This window comes from Phalacrocorax aristotelis, chromosome 14 (assembly GCF_949628215.1).
Source record: "Phalacrocorax aristotelis chromosome 14, bGulAri2.1, whole genome shotgun sequence".
Classification (NCBI taxonomy): Eukaryota; Metazoa; Chordata; class Aves; order Suliformes; family Phalacrocoracidae; genus Phalacrocorax; species Phalacrocorax aristotelis.
Genome location: NC_134289.1, coordinates 11609269 through 11631240, shown reverse-complemented (window position 1 = coordinate 11631240; position 21972 = coordinate 11609269). Strand labels below are relative to the sequence as shown.

Sequence of the window (21972 nt, the reverse complement as noted above, 5' to 3'; positions counted from 1 at the left end):
GTAGAAATAACGCTTCGCAAGGCAATAGTGCTTCATGTCTCTGCAGGAGGTGGAGGTGTTGGGTTTGGTTTTTTATCCGCATTATAAATACGATAGTTACGAGTTACTGGGAAGAGTTGCAGTGTGCTTATGCCAGAATTTTGAAGACTGATGAGAAAATGAGCACCTCCAGTTCAGTCAAGAGGTCTTGTCAAATATATGAAACACAGTAATGGTAGGATACTAATCAATCCCTAACGCCCTGGCTGTGGCTCCATCTGGAAAACTGTCCAAGAAGTAAATAAGAGTGTCTAGACTGGGTTGCATAGAGGCCACATAAAACAGTATTGTAACTGTGACACTGGCCAGTGTCTTAAGGGTGTAAAACCCAACAGATTTAAAGTGCCTCAACCCTTATGATATGTTAGCTTTTAGTCAACAGATTTTTAGGAGCAGCTTCATCAGGCAGGTGTATCTTGATCATGCTTAAGAGTTATCAAAGCGTTCCTCCTACACAGGAGATAATCCTTGGGCTTAATCTGATGTATCAAAAATGCAAAATATTGCTAACAGCTGCAGCAACTCTGCATGGTGCACCCTTTAAGAAAAAAGTTTCCATGAAGACACTGACCCTGACTTTCTTAGTGGGACAATGGTATGATACCTGCTGCTAGAAATATGTACTTCCCTATGCACCGTTAAATTAAAAGTCCTTCTTTAAAGTAAATTCAATCTAAGGAAGTTTAGAACTACAATTAAACTCTATGCCCTTCCAATTATTCCTCTTACAGTAATCAAGGAAGTGCGGTAAGTGTTAGCAACAGAGGGAGAGTACAGTAATGGGCTGCTCTTTACGGCTTAGATTTTATAGATGGCTAGTGACTTTATTTCTTGCTGAGGTAGCAATGCTTTATTGCCAAATATCTCTAAAGTAGAACACGTAAGGCCCATTTGATTTAAAAACAAAAATTATAAAATAAATATATTAATTGGTGAGTAACTTTGAATTATTAATATTTCTAGTTCTATAATTATGCAAGCTATAGTTTGGCAAAATGAATATGCATAAACCTAATATTAATGGTAGGTTGCATGATCATAAAAGGAAATTAATTATTAGATTGTCTCTCCCAGTTAATTACCTTCAGGAATCTCAGTTGTAATGTTAAAGATTGCAGCAGTGGAGCTGAATATTCCAGTTTACTTACATGTGTTTATAGATGTAGAAACAACTCTGAACTCAGGTTTTCTAAATAAACTAGAGTTCCAAAAATTTTTAATTTGTTTTGTTATTTTCCTGAATAAATTCTAAGAACATTGTATGCATAGGAGAGATTCCCAAAGTCTGATGCTGTGATGGTGTTTTGCTGTCGTGTTGTAGACTTTGTATGAGATCTCCACTCAAAAACAGTCATCAAAACAGACTGGATGTTCCATAACCATTTATGGAGAGACCAACACGCACGTGGCTGGCTTTCCAGTAGGACACACAGCTATGTATGCTTATTTCCTCAGTTTATGTAATTTAGCTGGTCATAAAATAATTATTCATGCAAACTCTAGAGTTGCTTTTATTAATTTCCCCTGGAATTTTATGAGAAGCTGAAGAGTTAATTTTGATGTTTTACAAGTTAAATTATTCAATGTCATTGGTTTCAAAAATGAGTAGAGATATCAAAAAATGTTTTTGGAAGAGATGTTTCAGGATCAACTAACTAATTTAATTTGACACTATAATCCTTCAGATTATATATATCTAGTCAGATTATTCTGATATTAACTTTACAAGTTGTTTTGGCTAAGGGAGAATTTTAAGAGTTCAAGATGGTTTTGTGCTTGAGAAATTATTTCCTCACCCTCCCATATTGATACACCTTACTAATTATGAGCTCCTAGCTATACTTAAAACATGCCACTAATATCCATAACTCGCTTACAATGTAAATTCACTCTCTTTCGTTTGCCATGCTGTTTCAAAATAGGATGTAAATAGAAAGCGTAAGAGATACTTAGCGAGTCCAAGATTTATTATAGTTTATGACCTGTATTCAGGAAACATGCTATAACAAATACCTACTTTAAGCAGGTGCTTACAGCTTGTTCAATTTAAGCAAATGCTTAAATTGTGCAATGCTGAATCAGAACTAAGAGACTCAAAGGCAGAGGAAATCCCATTTTAATGTATTAAAAATGATATTGTTAAAATTGAATATCTGAACTGTGACACTTCTCCCTGCTTTCTTTCATTTTGAGGGAACCTGTCCTTTCTCACAATTTCCCCCCATGATCACTTCAGTCAGTAATTTTCCTCTGGTTTCTTACACTTCCCTGCACTAGACATAGACTGCACTTGAAAGACGGTAAAATGACTTTTATATTTCATTTGGTGTCAAATTCATCAGCCTGAGTCAAGTAAGATGCTGTCAGACTTGGTGTCACAAGGCTTTCAGCAGCAAAATCACCAGAAAATTTTTCAAAATGTTCGTGAAGCTTCTTTGCTAAAATTTCAAATTTCGCTATAGAAAGACTATATTTCCTTTATTTCTTATCGACACTTCCCTGAAATCACTTCCTTCTGAAACTTGGCTCCACTCCAATTGCTGGCCAAAAGCGGCTGGTGGCATAACAAAGTGCTGCTGCACACAAGGATGAGTCCTTGACCTTGCTGAGCAGTTGCCAGGGCCTTTGTAGGTTCACTGCTGGAGATGCATCTTCTGGGGAGAAAAAGGAAGAAGGGAAAGACAGGAAGAAGGGAAAGAAAGAAAGAAAGACAGAATTAAAATAGCGTTGGGGAGTTATTTCTCATGATCTTTTAAAACTGATATTCTCAGACAATGTAGTTTATCAAAAGAATGGAGACTGATAAAAGACCTTAAATATATTTTGCTAACAGTTTTTGCCCAGCTGAGACATCTGTTTGCAGGAGATAAAAGAAATATTTAAAATAAAGTTTGCTGCCTCATATCCTCAATGATGTACAGAACTTTAAAACTCAGTCGGCCAGTATAGCGCGGCAGAAACAGAAAGCCTTTGTTAACAGCATAGTTATCTCCCAAATATTGCAAGTGATTCATCGAGTGGTATTCCTAGCTCTGGCATAGCGGATCATAGTATAATATGTCAAAAACACAGCCTCAGATACCATACTAAAAGGTTTTTTTCTAGGTTTAAGCATGTAAGCAAAAGCTGGTCTATGCAAGATACCATGTTTTAGGTCAAGTCTAATCAGCCACTAGCAGAAATCTTTGATTCCTCAACACTTTTTATAGCCAACAGGGGCTAATGCCTGCTGTATTTGCCAAAATCTTTGTTCCACATCAGAGCAAAATGCTTTTTTAATATTCAGGCCTGCTTGCAAGCTACTGTTGAATATGTAATAGATGATTTTACAATATGCACTAAAACAACTAGCGTGCTATTATAGTAATCTGAGAATAGAATATAATTTAAACAGAAGAGCTTTTATTTCCCCTCCTTAAGCCTCACCAGAAAATGACCACTGCATTGAAATATTAGACGATAGTGAATTAGCTCAGCTGGTTAATCCAATATGGTGAAGTTTTGAACAAAAGGAACCGTGGCTATAAAAATATCATGGCTATAGCAGAAGATCAAACTAGCTCTTCCTTAGATGAATTTTATTTCTCTCTGCAGGAAACAAACAAAGCAAATTCATGAACAGCTGAAAGAAACACAGAATAGGAAGACCTACAGCCTAAATGCTTCCAGCATGATGGCAAAGTCAGAGTGTATGGCACAAAGCCGAGTCCAGCTGCAAAACGTAAGTAATCCTGCCAGCTACAACACTTATTAGCCTGGCTGAGATCCTGCTGCTGATGGCAGCACATCGCCACGTTGCTGTTAGCATCTGAGCAACGGGAACAAGGATTCGCACCTCTTTCATAAAATGTTTTCTATCAGGCCTGTTAATGGAAAACGCCAAGCAGGGATTTTTTGCTAAAGTTATTTCAATGGATCCTGGTACATTTTGTTCATGTAATAGACCTTGCTGAGCCCCCAGCTCTGCATCCAGCAGTGGAAATTAGAGTTTCTTTTACTATTCTTTACTTTTTTGCTTTTTGCTATTATAGTTTCCAGCGATACCTTAGCTGATATGTATTGTTTATAGGTGAAATGGGGGTCCTTGATCTTAAGTGATTTCAAGTCTTCCAGTAGTTAATGAACCTGCATGAAAGAAATGTAGAGATTTTCCACAGTTAATTCAGAGTAAATTCAAATTCTAGGACTAACTTTACACACATAAACTGGTGCCCAAGGGAGGATAGTCTCATTTTCCTGGGCTTTGAGTTGAAGGGGTTTTTGGTACCAGAAAGAGAGAGATTAGTTTGTTCAAACTAAATTTTAAATGTCTTTAGTCATTTTCTGTATATAGTTATATGTAAGTTAATGCAATCCCACAATTAGGAAATACATAAAGCATATTTGAATTCAGGAACTTGAAGACAACCAATGTATTTAGCGGGGTTGGAAGGTATTTTCCAGTGCGTGTCATTTTCTTCCCCCTGGTCATACACATTTAGTGCTGTCTTATTTTGAACAAAGTCTTTGAAACATCTGAGAAGGATCCTGGTAGCAATATAATAGGAAATCATAAAAGATATATTGAAGCCTTTCTAAATGCCTAACTCTTTTTTTAAAGAAAAGGTACCTTAGTTTTGCTTAAAGGCTGACTATCTTATTTGCCAGATTCCATCAAAATAGTGGGAGTTTAGCAAAAGTGAGCACTCAAGCCTGCTTAGCCACAGATGACTCCACTCCTGCTTTACATCCCATTAATGCAGAAATAAGTATAAGCCCTTTTAACCGATCCAGAGGAAGCAGAGCCTCCGTGCTATGGCTGAGGAGTTGTCAGAGCGTTGCTTGTGTTCACTGAAAGTTTTGTTTTATAGGACCACCACGGCGGTATGCTTTGTGGTTCAGGAAATATATGCTATTTCAAGGAGGAAGGCAGCTCCACTAAACTGGCATTATCACAGTTTAGGGAACCTTGTGCAGTTCTTTGTTTCACTTTCCGTTCATTCAGTCACATATTGCATTAGCCCCTAAAAAAAAAAAAAAGCTGTTGGGAGTGTTGTTGGGTTGTAATCATGGCAACAAAAGGTAAAGTTATAAAGAGCTTGTGATCCTTTTCTTCTAACATGTAAAGTAGGTCTTAGTTAACACTAAGAATATGTCCTTTGCCTTTTCTTACTGTAATCCAGTGCAATATTTTGTCAATCCATCATCACAATGAACTATTCAATGTCTTCTGAGCAGCTGAGGAACACATCACCAAGCTTTATTTAAGTCTTTTCTTTTGCCATAACAATAGCCGTAATGGCTGAAGTAGCAGTTTGTAGATTCCAGATATTAGAGATTGAAAACCATTATTATTGTTTAGTATTTTAATCCAAATTTGCTTTTCAGCTCCTAATGCTTTTCAGCTCTTAATGCTGTTCAGACTGGCATTATCAGAGCTGGTAATTAACACACCATTTTCTTTTTTCTTGTACCTGCTTGCAGGCAGCTGTTTTCTCCTTGCCATTAATGCATTTTCCCTTTGGGAGGAAAGATACCAAGGAAGAAAAGCAGAATGACCTTGTGCAGGATGTAGCGTAACAGTGCAGGGTAACAACGGTTGCTGTTGTTAGCAAGAGTTTAGTGCAGGAATGCATGTAGGCAGTTCGTGAAATGTTTACAAAACTTGCTGGATTTGGGGGAGGGGAGGAAGGGGCAGGGGTACGGGGAGGCAGCAGAAAAGAGCTTGGAAGTGGTATTTTGTAGGAATGGCCAAGTGGCTCCCAACAGAGACCAGAGTATCTGCCCCAGGCGTATCTGCTGGGCGGGAGAGGGATGGGCAGTGGTGCGGGGAGGGAGAGCCCCCGCTGCTCGCTCCTGCGGCTCTGCTGATGCCAGTCACTGCCCCGATGTGACCTCTCTGCTCCTCCCATCTGCAGCTCCCACCACATGGGTTTGGGTAGAAATCCTAGTTCTCTTCATTTCCAATAAAGTACCTTAAATAAATGAGGTGGTTCTTCTCTGGAGACAGTCCTTCAGCCCGGCATTTTGGTTCAGGTAATCCTGGAAGCTGTTTCTTTTCCCACTCCAAGTGCTCCTCTTACATGGGGAAGCTGGTTTGCTTGTATGTCACCTTTCTCTCTTTCCCTAAAAGATTCTCCCATATTTTTCTCCCGCCTATTTTGAATGGAATCGATGTTTCAGGTTTTTTGACCTGCTTTTTCTTCTCCTATAGAGAAGAATACATTAGTGTAGACCTGAGAAGAGTTGCATAAGGTTCCTTATTCTTGATGACTATTCCAAAACTCTCTATTCTGAAAGGCCCGTCACATTTTGACTCGGAGGTTGGTACATTTAGGAAAGAAGGCATGGATCTTTCCAAATGCTGTGTTGCTCTAGAAAGAGGTCTCACTTACTTCCCAAGACCCGGGGTTTAGCAGGTACCATTTCAAGTGGTTTGGGGCTATAAAGAGCTTGACCAATCTCAGTGAAGTACTTTTTCTCCTCATCATTCCTTTCCCCCTTTTTACCTTTGACTGGACTTTAGGAAAAAAAATATTTTTTTGTTACTTATTTTCAAAGCCAGTCTTGACTCTTTTTATAAATGAAAGAAGCCATGGGCACGTATGAAAATTGCTGTTAACAGGAAAACCACACATTTCATTTTTTAAACAAATATTAAAATTAATTTTGCATTTTTTTCTAGCCTAACTCATTATAGTTGCAGATTTTTGCATTACTGCAGAAGGAAAAGAAAAGGACTTCAGACCCCAGTCCCCATGATATCCCACCTCTATGCCTATTAAAGCTTCTTTATAGTGTGGTTATGAGAACCATATACAAGGTTAAAAGCTCTGAATGTTTGCTTTTAAAACATTCTCCTTTTGTATCAGAGTTCTCCTGCTGCATCCTAGACTATGGGTTACCTTGCAGCAATGCTGATTTCAAAGGGCAGTTTTTAAGAAATGGATTCGAAGTGTTGGATGTTCACCCAAGTTCACTAAAACGTCCACACGGTAGGGTCGCACTTGCAGATGTGGGCGTTCAAGTTAACCAACAGGTTATTCAGGAAAAAAATGGAGCTGGCCAACTTGTTACCAAAAAACGCGGTAAAATCAGAAACAACTCTTTAACACCAATTTAGTATTAAAGAGCAGGCATCCTTTATTGCAGCGCTGGGTGCACGGGGGATCACTCCTCCAAGTGTGCATACCTTACACACTCTTCTCATGGGATTTATAGATCAAAAATATACATATTCATTTTTATCCATACATATTCAATATTATTCTCTTTGGTGATTGGTACAAAGTTCCTCGCTTCATATGTAAATCACTGCGCAGACTCAGTTGTCCTTTTCTGTTGTTCTCTTTTGAGTAGGTGGTGTTATCTGGGTCGGTGGTCCGCGAGTCGGTGGTCGCGATCTCCCCCTGCCAGAATTACCTTTTACCTTCTTAGCTCTTAATCTTGGCAGTCTTGGCCAGTTTTCTCAGTCCGCTACACGAAACCGCGTTTTGTCATCCTTTTCTGACAGAAGCACGCTGTCTGTTGTTCTACTCACATAAATGATTACCTAGGGACTAAAATACAGATCAACAGATACACTGATTCGTACACTCCATGTTCCTATAATATAGCAACATCCCTGGTTGGCTAATTTCATCACTGTGGTTACAAACTGAAAAATGTAGGCTGTTTAGAACTCCACTTGGGGCTTTGCCCTCTCTGATCAGCAGGGTGCACACAAGCGAGGAGGAACCGCTACATCCCAGCTCCTCCCTTGGCGAGCCCCGAGGTTGAGGAAGAACACAGGGAGAGTTAGGCATCTAAGTCAAAACACAGATGCTACGTTGCAGGGAATAAAGCTTTTTGTTTGCATTGACAATATTTTGAAGTATCATATGCTTTTCTTTCCCACACTCAAATGCATTACATCTCCCCCACTTCCTTCCTCTGCTCCCTTGTGATTCTGTAAAGTGGGAAAAAAAAAACCCAAACCAGTTAGATTTTGTCAGGACAGCTGGAGTCTCTCTGAACTCCTGCTGCTCAGAGCTGGTAATTGTGTTCACCTGTGCCGAGTGTAGTTCTCTCAGTATCGATTCCATTATTTTGTTAGGGATACAAATCAGATGAAAAATTCTGTATACTGTAAGCAGGATTCATAAATAACTGTTTGAACACAGCTCCTAGTATTTCTCCTGAATCTCCTTCAAGCCCACGGCTTTTCCCAAATACTCTGGCAGCAACACACTTAATTTCTTGCGAGGTTTTCTAGCGTCTTGGATTTGGATACTAATGCACTGGTAACCTTGCTGCAATTCTTCAGTCAGGAAGAGATGGATGTGGCAGTTTTAATGCAGGATCTTTGAGGTACACAGGAGAATCAGAATTATTTCACTTAATGCATGAATCTTAGGATTTCCTAGTATTACCTACCCCTTCCCGAAGAGGTTGCAGTAGAGATATTTCATACCTATTTCATCAAGAGATATTTAACAACTGTGTTCCACAGGACTGCAGCAAACGGCCCGATGTCCTCGTGGGCAAAAGGAAGTAAATTGCCACTCTCAGCTGCCCCTCTTAGAAGGGCAGGTGCTCTGTGCCCCCTCATACGCCGTGCAAGGGCGGGAGGACGCGCTGTGGCCCTCCTGTTTTTCTGTAGTTCAGCCATCTTCATGAGTCTTAATCGTGCTCCTGATTACGAGCTCCTTTTTCCACCTTGGCTATAGGGTTTCTTTACATTCTCATAACTTGACAAATACGTCATGCAAAAAAAAAAAAAAAAAAAACCAAAAAAAGAAAAGAAAAGCAGCTGCAGCCTTGCCATTCCTTCAGTGATTCTGAGCGTTGTCATGGTTATTTAAAGCGGCCTTTTTCACCCTTGTGGATTTTAATACCCTCTCCCATGGTCCTAAGTGGATCTATTAATTCCCCATCACTTTCCCCATGAGGTGGTTAATATGCTTTTCATGCTGTAGTGTGTGGTTTCACTTCTCACTACACTTGTTTCTAATAGCTTGCAATCACTTGCTCTAGGTTTCTGATATTCTTATAACGAGGGGGAACAGTGCTTTTTCTGTGTCTTGTTGCCTTTGGTTGATAGTAGTAGGAAACAAATTCTTTTTAGACCCTGTGATAGAAATGTAATTAATATATGATGAGCAACAGATACACTTAAATCCTTTAAAAGATTAGTGTGTAGTTTTGCCTGAGTTACAATGTGATTTATCAGCCAAGATTAAAAGCGAATTTCCCATTTCTATATCGCATGACTGCTTAGGAAGAACTGCCAGAATAGACAAACTTGAATTTACTGGCCTCTGTCTAGAGCAAGGGTTGGCAACAAAACATACAGACCGTATGGGAGCAGCTGTAGGGACGTTAAATACACCGCCTGACGGACTTCTGTGCAAGGTCAGCCCATCCAGGAACATCACTGGCTCTTCAACTCCTTGAGACACCCTCTCTGAATGTAATTTAAAGCTGATCCCTCCGCCTTCTCAGTACTTTTTGAAATGGGATCCCCACATTGCCTCTCTTCCAATGCCACATGCGTTTCTGGACCTTTTTATTACCATATTGGGAAAATCATAGAGGAGGAAGAGCTAAGAAAAGTGGGGAGAGGGATGGGTGTTGTGTTTTGTTTTGCGTAACACTAGGGCAACAGTGTCAAGCTGTCTGTGGCGCCTGAGTGGCATTTGTTATCCATGGATCCTGCATTTTAGAATAAAGAATACAAGGCATGGAGCAGGGGAATTACGTGCTGACGATTGTACAGTAGGTCAGTGGCAGAGGCTGATTTCCTGTCTCCTGGCTGAGGCTGCCATCGCAGACTCACTTAGCATGAACTAGCGGTGAGTGGAATTTTATTGGCAAAGAGTTGAGTAATGGTATATAACAGATGATTTTCTCCATGAAACCATGAAAAATTGAAGATTTGCAAAATGGTTTCTTTTTATATGCTATCATTATTCTTTAATTTATTTAGCCATATGCATCAACATTTCTCAGTCATTGCTCAAACAAGCACAAATAATTAAGCAAGGAGACAATAAACCCTTAAAAAACCAAATAATGCAGCTAAGCTTTCAGTGATGCTTTCAACCTTCTGCAACAGTCCTTCAAAAGCGTTTCACAGCTTATTCTCTATCACGGCTGAGTATTCAGCAGCTCACAAGTCAGAAGGGCTCTGCAGAGCTCAGCACAGGTGAGAATTGGGCTGTGGAAGCAGCGGGATGGATTCTGCTGGGATACAGATGAGGATTGAACTTACACTGTACTTCTGGGGCACCAACTGATACTGCTGTAAACTCCTCACAGAAATCTGAAGATATTTTTCTCCAGAGATGATCTCAGAGAAGAGATGTGGCACTAATGCTTAAGCTAAAGGAGAATAAACCCAACTGCGTTTGAACCTATTGAAATGTATGAATAATGTGATACATCCAAATAAGTTCAATTACATTGTTCAAATTCTCTGTATATTCACACCCTCAATTTAAATTGTGATTCACATTTTCATTGCAATTAATGTTATGGCTGCTATGCTAATTGGTACGCGGTGTGTCTGAAAATGGCATAAAAGAAATGTTCAGTTGGGGGAAAAATATCCTTTGCAAGCTGTGCCTGGGTGGTGCTGAGTGCTGAGCCTTCAGTATAGTTTGCTAGTCAGCATCAGAGCAGCTTCTAGGGGTTCTGGTTTTCCTCAGCTGTGGCGAGGAAAGGCTTTGTATACCATCGCTCCAGCCCACGTCCACCTTAACCATGGATGTGGCCAAAGGACATTTAATGATCCTATGATTATCTCTAATTACCTTTCATGATTCGCTTCATGCTCAGGGTCTTATAAGCCATTCAGGCCTTCAATTTAGTATCATGACAAGCACAAAAAAGGACAGAAATAACTTCCTGGCACTAACAACCCATACTTTACATAGTTCAAATTGATTTATTCAGGTCAGAAATCAAAGATAGTTTCATTTCTGCAGCTGGCAGGGTAACTATTAAAGTTTAAAACCTTCACAGGCATGAGTACCTTAAAAATCATACTTCTGTCTGAATATTTTATCTACAACATTTACAAGTGACAACTAAGATCACGGTGACTGAAAGAAATAAAAGTGGAATATGTTTCTTCTTATTGTTTCAGTTGTGTTTACTCCATGTATGCAGCAACATTTGCATATTGTCACTCTCGTAGCTTTGCCGAAGCACGTAAGCAGTGATTTTGGCCCTGTTTGTGTGGGTATTTCACACAACAGAAAGAGGGAGAAAAGCATTGGAGAAGAATTTGAAGATCTGTTATTTTATTTATAGAAATCAGTCATAAGAAGCCTGAGTAGACGGACTAAAATTGCATATAACCCATTTTTAAGAGACTTCAATCTTGTATGACGTTCCCTTTTGATTTTGCTGAAGTCTGGGGGAATGTAGGTAAGAATAAGTGAGAATCGGAAAAAAAATCTGTATTTTTAAGGAGTTTTTGGCCTCAGAGAACAAAATACTTATGAAAGGAACTGTACTTTAGAAGAAATCTTACTATCTTCTCCACGAATATTTATGCTATTGTATGGCATTTTTTTGGCACTGTGATTTTTTTTTATGTTATTGTTATTATTTTAATTTATATTTTCCTTCTAAAACATTTAATCATGTAACAGTTCCTGCAATACCAGTTTATTGTAAAGATAACATGGATATCTAGGTATCGAGTACTAAAAATACAAACTCAATACAGGAAGAAATGGATTAAAGAAAAATAGACCAATTAGTTTTAGTGCAGGTCATTGTAATGCAATGTAAAAATCTGCAGAGTGCCGTATTTTTCATACCTGAGTGGAAGTGTGGGTTAACCTCTCATAACTTGGAGATATCGCCCAGCAACCACTAACAACATTGAGTCTTCTTCCAAGCCAAAATGCACCTTTTTTTATACTTTGAATTTCTGGCTCCGTTCAGGATTAGAGACACAATTTTTGCTGAATTTCCAGAAGAAAATCTGTTCTTGTTCGTGTCCGGTGCCTGCTTTACAGACCTTTGTGTCTCACCGTGCGCCCAGGGGCTGCCCTACGCCTACAACAGTCACAAGAAGAATTATGTTTACACTGTTCTTACTAGCACAGATACTCCCAGGTCAAAAGTTTCAGACTTGTTCAGAAGGGATATCTGGCTCTGTAGATACGATTCAAATATCTTCCGTACTTATCTGATGATACAGATGCTGTTTCAGTTCCGTTTTTGTAGTTACACATGCTGATAAAAGCAGCGTTTGACCAAAATCCCCAAAGGACCCAAGAAGGTGCTGACTGTCCTCTGAGATGTGTTTCATGATCTCAGTCTCTGCATGACAGCCGTGAAACCAGGCTTTTATTCAAAGGGATCGCTGTTCCCGATCATTGTGGGCAGAGCAGTCAGTAATTTTGCTCCTAATGCAGACATCAGCACTTTGATGTGGGGAAGGTAACAGGGATCATGAGTACCGGTGCTTTCCGCTGCGTAAACATTAGTGAATGAATGTATTACTTGCGATGCCTAATTTCAATTTAAAAAAGCATCAGAGCACTTCTTACCCCACTCCGATATGAATTCTGATTGAATAGCTTCAACAGCGTACTTTGCCTTTTGTGTATTAATTCATTTTATTCTCTGTGCCACAGTATTCAAAAACAGACAGGCATCCTCGGCCTATCCTGGACAAAGTTATGGAGTCTAGTTTTTCAGGCCCTCAGTCTTTCCCAGAGGCCTTGTCTCCTGACAGAGGAACCCAGCCCATCAAGCAACACAGGTAAGCAAACATCTGTGTGGTGGGAGGCTCGGCGGGCTGCCAAGGGACGTCGTTGAACTAGTGATACGTGTGCAGGGTTACTGTGCGCTGTGCCCAGGGGAGATGCTGAATGATGTGCTACCAACGGAGCCTCAGCCGACTCATTGAGCAGATGTCCAAGCATCTTAGCTGCAGACATAAAAGGCAATAACAATGCTCACCGACTTTATCTGTGCTTTGTAGAAGTCCTAGAGGCAGCGCTTAAAGACACCATCCAAGCTGTAGACACAGACCAGTGAATGAAAAAATCCTGTAGTCTGAGAAGCTATTCAAAACAAGACTTTCCTTATTGATGTTCATGGAGTTAATGACTCATTTGCTGCAGAAAGACATGGTTGCAAACTTCCAGCCTTTCTCACTGTTTCTTTAAACAAATAATACTTGAAACGAATAACAACTTATTTATGAACACATGGTGGCCTTTGAAAACTCGTCTTTAAAAAGTTTGGATGGTTGTTTCCAAGAGGAAAAAAAAGAGGGAAGTCACCCATCGCTGGATGGCATTTGGATTAGAATTCTGCTTATAGTCTTTCTGGATGAAAAAGAGTGCAGATGCTTCACTATGGGAGTAGAAACCAAACTCGTGTCTGGTGTAAGCAAATAGTGTTGGTAGAATGGCACTGGTAATGTCTGGTCCAGAGCACGCTGAGAAAAAAGAGTTCAGATTTTTTTTAGCTAGGCAATCTGGAGGGGAAGACTTGTTTATTAAAAGGATAATTTTTAAAAATTACTAAAAAAGAAGTCTGGGATTGCGTGAGGTTATGACCTAGCTTCTGCAGCATTTGGTGCCCTTTCATTGCAGTCCCCAGTCAGCTACGTGTTCCTTCTCTTTCGAATGAATGATTTGCTTAACCTACAAAGGTGCAACCTATGAGCCAGGAAGGGATATTTGGGCCCCAACTACTTTTACCTTACCTCAGCCTTTAATTTGGCATGAAAAAATAACGCCAACTGTCGTGTCAGGTCCGTTTATTAGGGCTTTTTCCTTATTACACAGAGATATTCAAAATCTGCTTAAGAATTTTACTGAACATAGGTGTACTACAGAACTGTTGCCTAGAATGCTTTCCACTGAGGTTCTGGGGGGAATTTTATCTCCATTTAGTCAGAAGGTGAAGTTCAGAAAAAACACAGTGGCATTCCCTTACCTTTAATAATATGATTGCAATATCCAAGTTTGAAATGGTTTAGGTGCTGTGCCATGACGTTACCTAAGCTTAAAAATGTGGAAATAAATTTAAGGAATGAAAATATTTCTTCTGTTCATGAACGTCACTTAAAGGAAAAGCTGAATGGCTCTCTGGACTCTCTGTTTTCCACAGGGAAATTGCAGAATAAGCCACACTGAATTTACAGTGAACTAACGCAGAATCCCAGATTGCTCATTTTAACACTTTTGCACACAAAATCTCTTTCCCAGGAAAAAAGAAGAAAAACCAACAACAACAAAAAACCAAACCACCACCCACCACTCCCCCCCCCCCCCCCAAAAAAAAAAACAACAAACAACAAACCAAAAAAACCAAACAACCCAACAGTCATCTTATTTGCAGATGCCAAGCACCAGACTGTCTTAAGAGTCTTTGCTTCAAAATTAAGTTTTAAGATGTGGAATTCTTTTTGTAGTTTTACAACTTAAGATTTATTTTACAAGGCCTTTGCTTTATAAAACATGCAACAGACTTGAATATTTAATACTTCTAAGGCTGTCCTTAATTTATGCACCATGTGACAGCTTCCTAATTTACTCGGTTTCTTTAGTTTCTAAATAATGTTCAATGTGGCCAAATGGTCAAATGTGGCCAAATGAGGAAACCTTTTTTTCCTGGGATACATTTTGTCCTAAACATCCCTTCATTCCGTTCCAAACCTGGCATGAGCCTGGAAAAATTACAGCAGCTCTGCAGGTTCTCATTTTTATGCTGCTGTTAAATGATATTATTGTTTTGTTTCTCCTCACTATGGAAGTATTTTCTTCCACATCCAGACCTGTTTTCTCTGCTGGTGTTTTCAAGGGCGCTAATAATGGGTAGTTATTTCTTCGAATCAGGAACTGCCTGTTTCCAGTTCCTAAAACCAATACAATTTTGGCCTGGCAGTAAGATTATCAAGTTGGGGAATCACTTGGGGTTGTTGAAAATTGACTGACAGACGTCACCTAGTTATTTCACTCAGATTACTAGGTAATAGCGATTTTCTGTCTATGCCAACCTCAGCTGCATGCAAAGAATTACTGCAGAGATTGGCTTGAAAATTTGAATCTCCACTGAATCTTACCCCTAAAATATTTCACCTCTATTAGGTGCTGTTATTACAGTAGAAGAACTTTACATCATCTGCTTGCATATGTAAAACAACTTGGTGCCATCAGAACTGGGAAGTAACTAATGTGTTTGACCAGTAAACTTCTTAAAAAGTATACAATGCGCTCAAAAATTCATCTTGGATTCTCTGTTGATTTTAGTAAGAAGAAAACCTTGACTGTCTGAATTTCTAACAGATAGAAACAAATTAGAATTTCATTAATTAGGGGGTTGAGTTGTGACCCCTTTCAATGGCAGTTTTCTTGGTAATTAGTCATCCTGACTTTCATTCATTGATTCAGTCATCATTGATTTTAGAGGGATTCATTCGAGAGAACACCATGACGAAAGCCAAATGCAGAGGCTTTCAGCCTAGAACAGTTGCATTGTCATACAAAAATGCCGAAATAGGATAAACTTACTCTGAAATTTAAAATAATTCGTGTTTGCATTTTAATTAACTTTTAACACCATGAGAACCAGAGTAAAAACAATTTTTTTTATTTAGTAAGCATTTTGCTCTTTATGTTCCAATATAATTGATTCAGTTTAAATTAAAGAGTAAATTAAAGTTATTCTGTAAATAAGGCTGTTGAATTTCAAAGAACAAGCACTGATAAATCAAAGCAACTAAGAATGTAAGGGCAGAGGAAGCCTGAAAGTGAGAAAGTATAAGGAATCCAATATTTTCCCAAGGAAAGAACATTGTTTTCTGGAGACATTTACTAAAAAGAATGCCTAAAAAGAACGGGGTGTAGGGGAAGAAACGAAATGTATTACAGAGGGCAAGAAGTCATGCTTGAAGTGAACATTTCCAGGAATCACTGAGAGTTAAGAATTACTGGTAATACTGAAACCAATCAATTGTTCTTGCTGTATAAAGAGGAGAACTACGGAGGAAGAAGCAAAGCTGATGGTAGGACAGAGACAATACGTAAAGCAGGGCAATCCTGAATGAATATATTTCATTTTTCAGTTAGGATGATTGAGGATAAAGGTAGAATTGGAAATAGAATTAAATATATGAAAATAGACATTACTACTGTCAAAGTGGAAGTGAAATGCAGAAATCAAAGCCTTCAAGTCAAGATGGTCTGGTTAATCTTGATCAAAGAAGTCTGGAAGGAGAATTGGCTCATGAATTGTCAAGTCTGGTAGCAAAATCTATCAAAATGGGAGCTGTGCGATGTGATGATGGAATGGCTAATGTCAAACCTTTAAGATGAGGAAAAATTTGTCAAAGGAACTGAAGACCTATTACATTGAATTAGACTAATCAAGGCTTTAGGACAAATGTGGGGAAGCAGATTCTTTGGGTAGACATAAAAAAGGCTAAAAATTATCATGAGGTTTACCGGCAGCAGTTCCTGCAACACTACACTGATGACTTTCTCTGTATTTGGTGTAGGTGAGCTAGATCTTTGCACAGCCTCAGTCAGTTTGTGATTTGTTGTCACATGTGTCTAATGCCTTTAATGGGAGAAAGTAGAGAGGCAGAAAAACTAAAATGCAGATACACAGAGTTGGTGAAAAGGGGCATAGTAAGGACTTACGTTGGGAAGGTAAGTGCTGGGCTGAAGACATTCACCAGTGGAGCACTAATGGGGCTCTCAAAGAAATAGCCAGCACTGGGGACAAATTTTGTTTAATGCTTTGTGCATGACTTTGGTGCAAAAAGTTGGAATATACTGAAAAAAATGGTTAAAAGATCGGTGCAGATAAAGATCTAAATATCAAATATTAATCGAATAACTTTGAAGAGTGGCATAACAGAGTTGGATTGAAGCTCAGCAGTACTAAGTGCTAAGGTCAGGCATTTGGGAACTAATAACGAAATTCAAGAAACAAATGAGGGAGAAAAGGTTCAGTATATGCTACTTGGTCAAAGAATAGCCAAGTCACAAAGTGGTGCAAAAGATAAATGGGGCGAGAGGGAGTATTAATCAAGGCATTTCCATCAGAAAGTCAGAAACATTAAAACCGCTTCATGAGACACTGTTGTCACTTCATTTGAATATAGAAGGAGAATACACCACTGTTATCTCACCTGGTTAAAATGGCCTCCCGATTACTACGAACTCAAATTGCATTCGTGAGCTAACATGAGGAATGAATAATCTGTGTTCCACAGGAAATGTTAGTCTGTCTCATTCTAGCCTTCAATTCAGAAGACTGAAAAGAGTATATGACTGCTGCCTATAAATACATCAGAGAAAGCATAACGAGAAGTAAAAGACCTAGTTCAAATGAAGTATGGTGGCACATATGACAGATGTATACTCATCAAAAATAATTCTAAACTGAAAAGAAGCCTCGAAGTTTTCAATATAGAACAATTATCTGCAGTAGTAGCCTGGTTATCATGGTAGTTTTAGAATGGAGGTTGGTCCATGCACTACAGGGCGTATATGGTGAAGTTATGACAGATGATTAAACTCAGTGCCACTGAGGTACCTTTGAATGCTCTGTTCCCTTTCCCTATTGTATGTATCTGTCTGGTGGAACCGGGACGGTGACCAGATGGTATAGGTAGTGTTGAAGGATTTATGCAGAGTTGTAAAGTATCCGATCAGCCCTGGCACATGCTATTCCTGAATACGTGAATACATAATGGAAGCAAAAATGCTCCCATTACAGAAATCAAGAGCAGGTTTGTAGGTATGGGCTGGCTGCCGGAAAGCTTCTCCTGCTTATGCAAAGGGGGAAGAGAGTTTTGCAAACATCAGGCCACAGTCCTGCTCCATCACCTGGGCTGAGAACCTGACCAGCTGTAATGGTTCATAAACACGAGCTAGGAAACACAGGTCATCGTGCCATTGTGGATGAGATGTTTTCCTAAATAGTGATCATGTACTGAGGCAGTACATGATTACTTTGCAAAGACACAGGAAAAGCGATGCTTAAATGCTTGGGATACAGGATGCTATAGAGAAAAAAGGGTAAAACTTATGTTCAGTTCTCTTATGCCACGGCTTTTTGGCATAATAATCTCCTTACAATTTTAGGATTATTTTAATCACATACAGCTTTGTTGAAGTCCCAAACATTATGTTAACTTCCTCCCTTTGGGGAGCCATCTGTAACACAGGCTCCAACAGAGACGCGCTCATTGTGTGTCATCTTGTCCTTGTAAACAGCCTGACAAAAGGGCTTTGTGGTACAACGTTATTATTGTTGCATGGTATTTACTGAGATGCTTATGTTCTCAGGTATAACAGGTCCTTTTTATTAAAACCAAAAAGTGGTTGAAAGTCTGAGTAGTCGATCTGTACAAAGGTTACCAGTAGCTTGTCTAACCTAGCCTAAGAATGTGGCTCCTAGGGAACATCAGAAGACACTGTCTATCTGGCAGCTAGCTCTGTCATCGAGGTGTGTATTTACTGTTTCTTTCTTGCAAGGACAAAAACCATGCCTTCAACACTAATGTCTGCATCTCGTGGTCAGTAGGTAATACAGGATGTAATACGATATGCCTCTCTGTATAGGTTTTGCAGGTACGGAGCCAGAGTATTTACAATCGATTTTAGATTTTCCTTCCTCCCTCAACTTTCAACTTCGCATCTTTCTTTTCATGAATTACAATTATGTAAAAAAGGGAAAAGAATTAAGTAAAACAGGTATACACAGAACCATGGTTATAAGCACTATTTCTGTAGCTCCATTGTGCTTATTAAACAAGAAGGGAAGGATTGGGGTCCCATGTAAAGTTTTAACGCTTTCATTGTCATCCTCTTGTTAATATTTTTGCATGTTCCTGTTGACAAAGTTACTTCTGAATGTGTTCATAATGTGATGTATAATCAATTTTGTTTAGTAATTAACTAAAAAGTAGCACAGGAGAATTCCCAGAGTTACTGTAAGTTCACTGCAAGTCTTCTCCTCTTCATGAGCGTGGTTAACTGCACCTGGGAGTTGTGTGTGCACCTTGAGAAGAGAATTACTGCCCCTCCCGAGACAGACTTTGTTTTCACTCGGTTGTTCAACCTAAAGAAAATTTTCACGCAAAACAATTTGCTACAATGAATCCCAAGTTCTTAATTAACTTTAGAGATGGTTGGACTACTTCTTTCAAACCATAAATTCATCAGTGTCTGTATCTCTCCCTAGTTTATGCAATACCTGTGAACCGGTTCAAGCATATTCTGATTTTTGTTATTCTGTAGTAACTCATTAATAGGTGGTAAAGACATATCTGCTACAGCTTTCCTCATTGGTCTGTGTATTGAACAGCTCAGTTACATGGGCTGGTTTCTTTCACCCAGTTAGACTGGAGTACAGGGAGGAGGAAACCGTAATGGTGGCTAAAGGAGGATAAATTCCCTGAGGAAATCTGAAAGGCATTGTTTGCCTCAGGGAAAGGAACGCTGCACGTGAGTAATAGAGCAGAAGCCTGAGAGGGACTGTATTAACATTTTTGAGGAAAAGTATACTAACGTTCATAGCAGTTTTGTGAAAAAGGAAAAACTTTATTATGCTGGAGTTACTTTTTCATAGCGCTTTTAACAAAAATTATCTTATTTTTGGTCCTTCAAGAAATGCGTGTTACCCTGCAGCTTGCAGCTGCACTGTTTGTAAATATTTCCTGGTCCTTCTGAGTGAATTTGTCTTGTCCATGCCCACAAATTATTTTTGTCCATTTTCCCCTCCATTTTTACTGTCAGAAACGTTGAAAGCACAAGAACCTCCCATTAGCAACAAATCGGTTGCTTAAGCTCCGTCGTGCTGGAGCTGCTGCGGTCGCCAGAAGATGTTGGCGTGTGCCGGATCCCTTCAGTGTAACCAGCCCGCACACCTTCGGCAGCCCGCAGCGCCTAGCGCTAGATGTAGCACCGAGCGTTTCAGGGCAAGCTGAAGCGCAGATAGGGCACTCACACGCGTCTTTGCTGCGGTTTGTACCAGCCACCGCAGGTACAGCTGCGTGTTGCAATTACATCTATTACAAACGCAGGGCTTTTGAGAATTTGCATGTGCACGTTATTAGATGGGAGAGCATGTGCTCCCATCCAACAAGGAAGGTGGGCAAGGGCATCAAACCAACCACAATTAAACAACGCCTGTCTAGTTTCAAATATTTGCAATCAGTCTAAAGTCTGTTAAGGTAATGAGTTTGTTGACTTTTCTAGTGCATTGATGAATATACTGCAATCAGTAAAAAACCCTGAAATTCATTATCCATCACAAATTATTCATTCAGCTGCATCTTTTAAGATCCCCTGCTGTAATAATCTCAGGCTCTCCTGAGCAGAAATTGTCAATTGTTTTGTGATTGGTAGTGTTATTTTACAGAATATGAACCGTAACTCACAACTTGAACTCAGCCTTCAGAATTGAAAGGCCAGTACTTCAGGTTTTTAAAAAAGTTTTTTCACAGCCTCCCTATTAGCTAAGGAAAAGATCTATTTAAGGACGCTTCAGAAATCCCTGAGGGAGTGCTATTGCTATGAGTTATTGATCTTTTCAATTAAAAAGCACCAGGAAAGTGAAAGTGTGGAAGAGAACAGAGCGGAGACCGTGATGGAACTCTGCTAGCCTGAGCAGTAGGACAGAGGCTGTTGAATTTCTTATGTTTTGACTTTGGGGAGAAAAGGTCGGTTTTAATGGAAGCGTCCGCTCCAAGAGAATCTCGCCAACATACTTGGTCCAAGCATGGATTACTTTGGGAGTAGATGTGGCCCTAACAATAAAGAAAGTTCCCAGTAGCCATAAAATGCAGGATGCTTATAAGTCACATTATAATGGGAAAAGAGAAGCAAACTTATGAAAAGTCTTTTCCATAGCTGGATTGTATCAGAAGTTGAAACTGTGCATTTAACCAATAAATAATGATTCTTAAAATGCATCTACAAAACTTTTATTAAAACATCATTAGGGATGTAACAGTATATTAGGTAATACATATGCATTTCTGAGACCCAGGATATGCCAAGAGAAATAGGAGTAGCTGGAAAATGAATAGCCAGTCACACCATGCAGTGCTGTGACCTGTTAACAGTAGAAATAGGTTGTGTCTTGCCTTAATTCTGTGTTCCCTTATTTCTTCATTAGCAACAGCTGAATTTATGGTTAATATACCAGAACTATAGATTCTAGACACCTCTTCATTTCTGCACAAAATGGGAAAACTCCGTTCTTCTTCTGAAACAGTATAAAAATGTTGTTTAGAAAAGCAATTTTCTAAAATAAGTAGAAAACTATTACTTGTTTTTATCATATTCAAGTTTCTATTATATCACATAAAGAAACAACACACAATTTATCTATGTATAAAGAAGAAAATCAAAGTATATAAGAGAAGAGTAAAGCAATATGGAAGAGAAATCTTGTTCAACGTGGAAAAAACTTGTGTCATAGATGATTTCTTCAAGCTGCAGGTCATAAGCTTCGCTTATATTCTTCACTTAATATTTTTTCCCAATTTAATGTTGTTGTATCAGGAAGCAGGACCCCGTAGGCTGATAGATGATACAATAGGCTCTAAATCTAAGATCTGATTTTGGGCTCAGCTGTAGGTGCGATGGAGCTGTGCTGTTTATTTATGCTGTCTGAGGAGTCGACTCTGTATCGCAGGGTTATGGTACACAGCATGGGAAAAAAGAAGCACCCTTCATCAAGCACAAGAAAGCTTTTAATATACCAGACAATTATTTTCATTCCTAGAAGAGAGGTGGTGTATTAAATACGGCGTAAACAGCCTCTAACTGTGGATTATAGTACTATATTTCCATAATGTCTACTGACATCATAGACCACCACCACAAAGTTTATAAAAAGAGTAATTCATGCGTTATTAATCCTGAATATTTACTTTGCAGAAGTTGACGCTTTTGCTGTGATAATATTTACTGTACT

General features: G+C 39.2%; 1 protein-coding gene across 3 annotated transcripts in view; it reads left to right on the top strand.

Annotated features, from left to right (window-relative positions):
* Positions 1 to 21972, top strand: part of NRG3 (neuregulin 3) — a 417546-nt gene that overhangs the window by 387427 nt on the left and 8147 nt on the right. For all 3 annotated transcript variants that reach the window (XM_075109394.1, XM_075109393.1, XM_075109391.1), the window contains 2 exons: positions 3634 to 3760; positions 12654 to 12781. In XM_075109394.1, coding sequence (XP_074965495.1) covers positions 3634 to 3760; positions 12654 to 12781 — 255 coding nt within the window. The remainder of the gene's footprint in view (positions 1 to 3633; positions 3761 to 12653; positions 12782 to 21972) is intronic.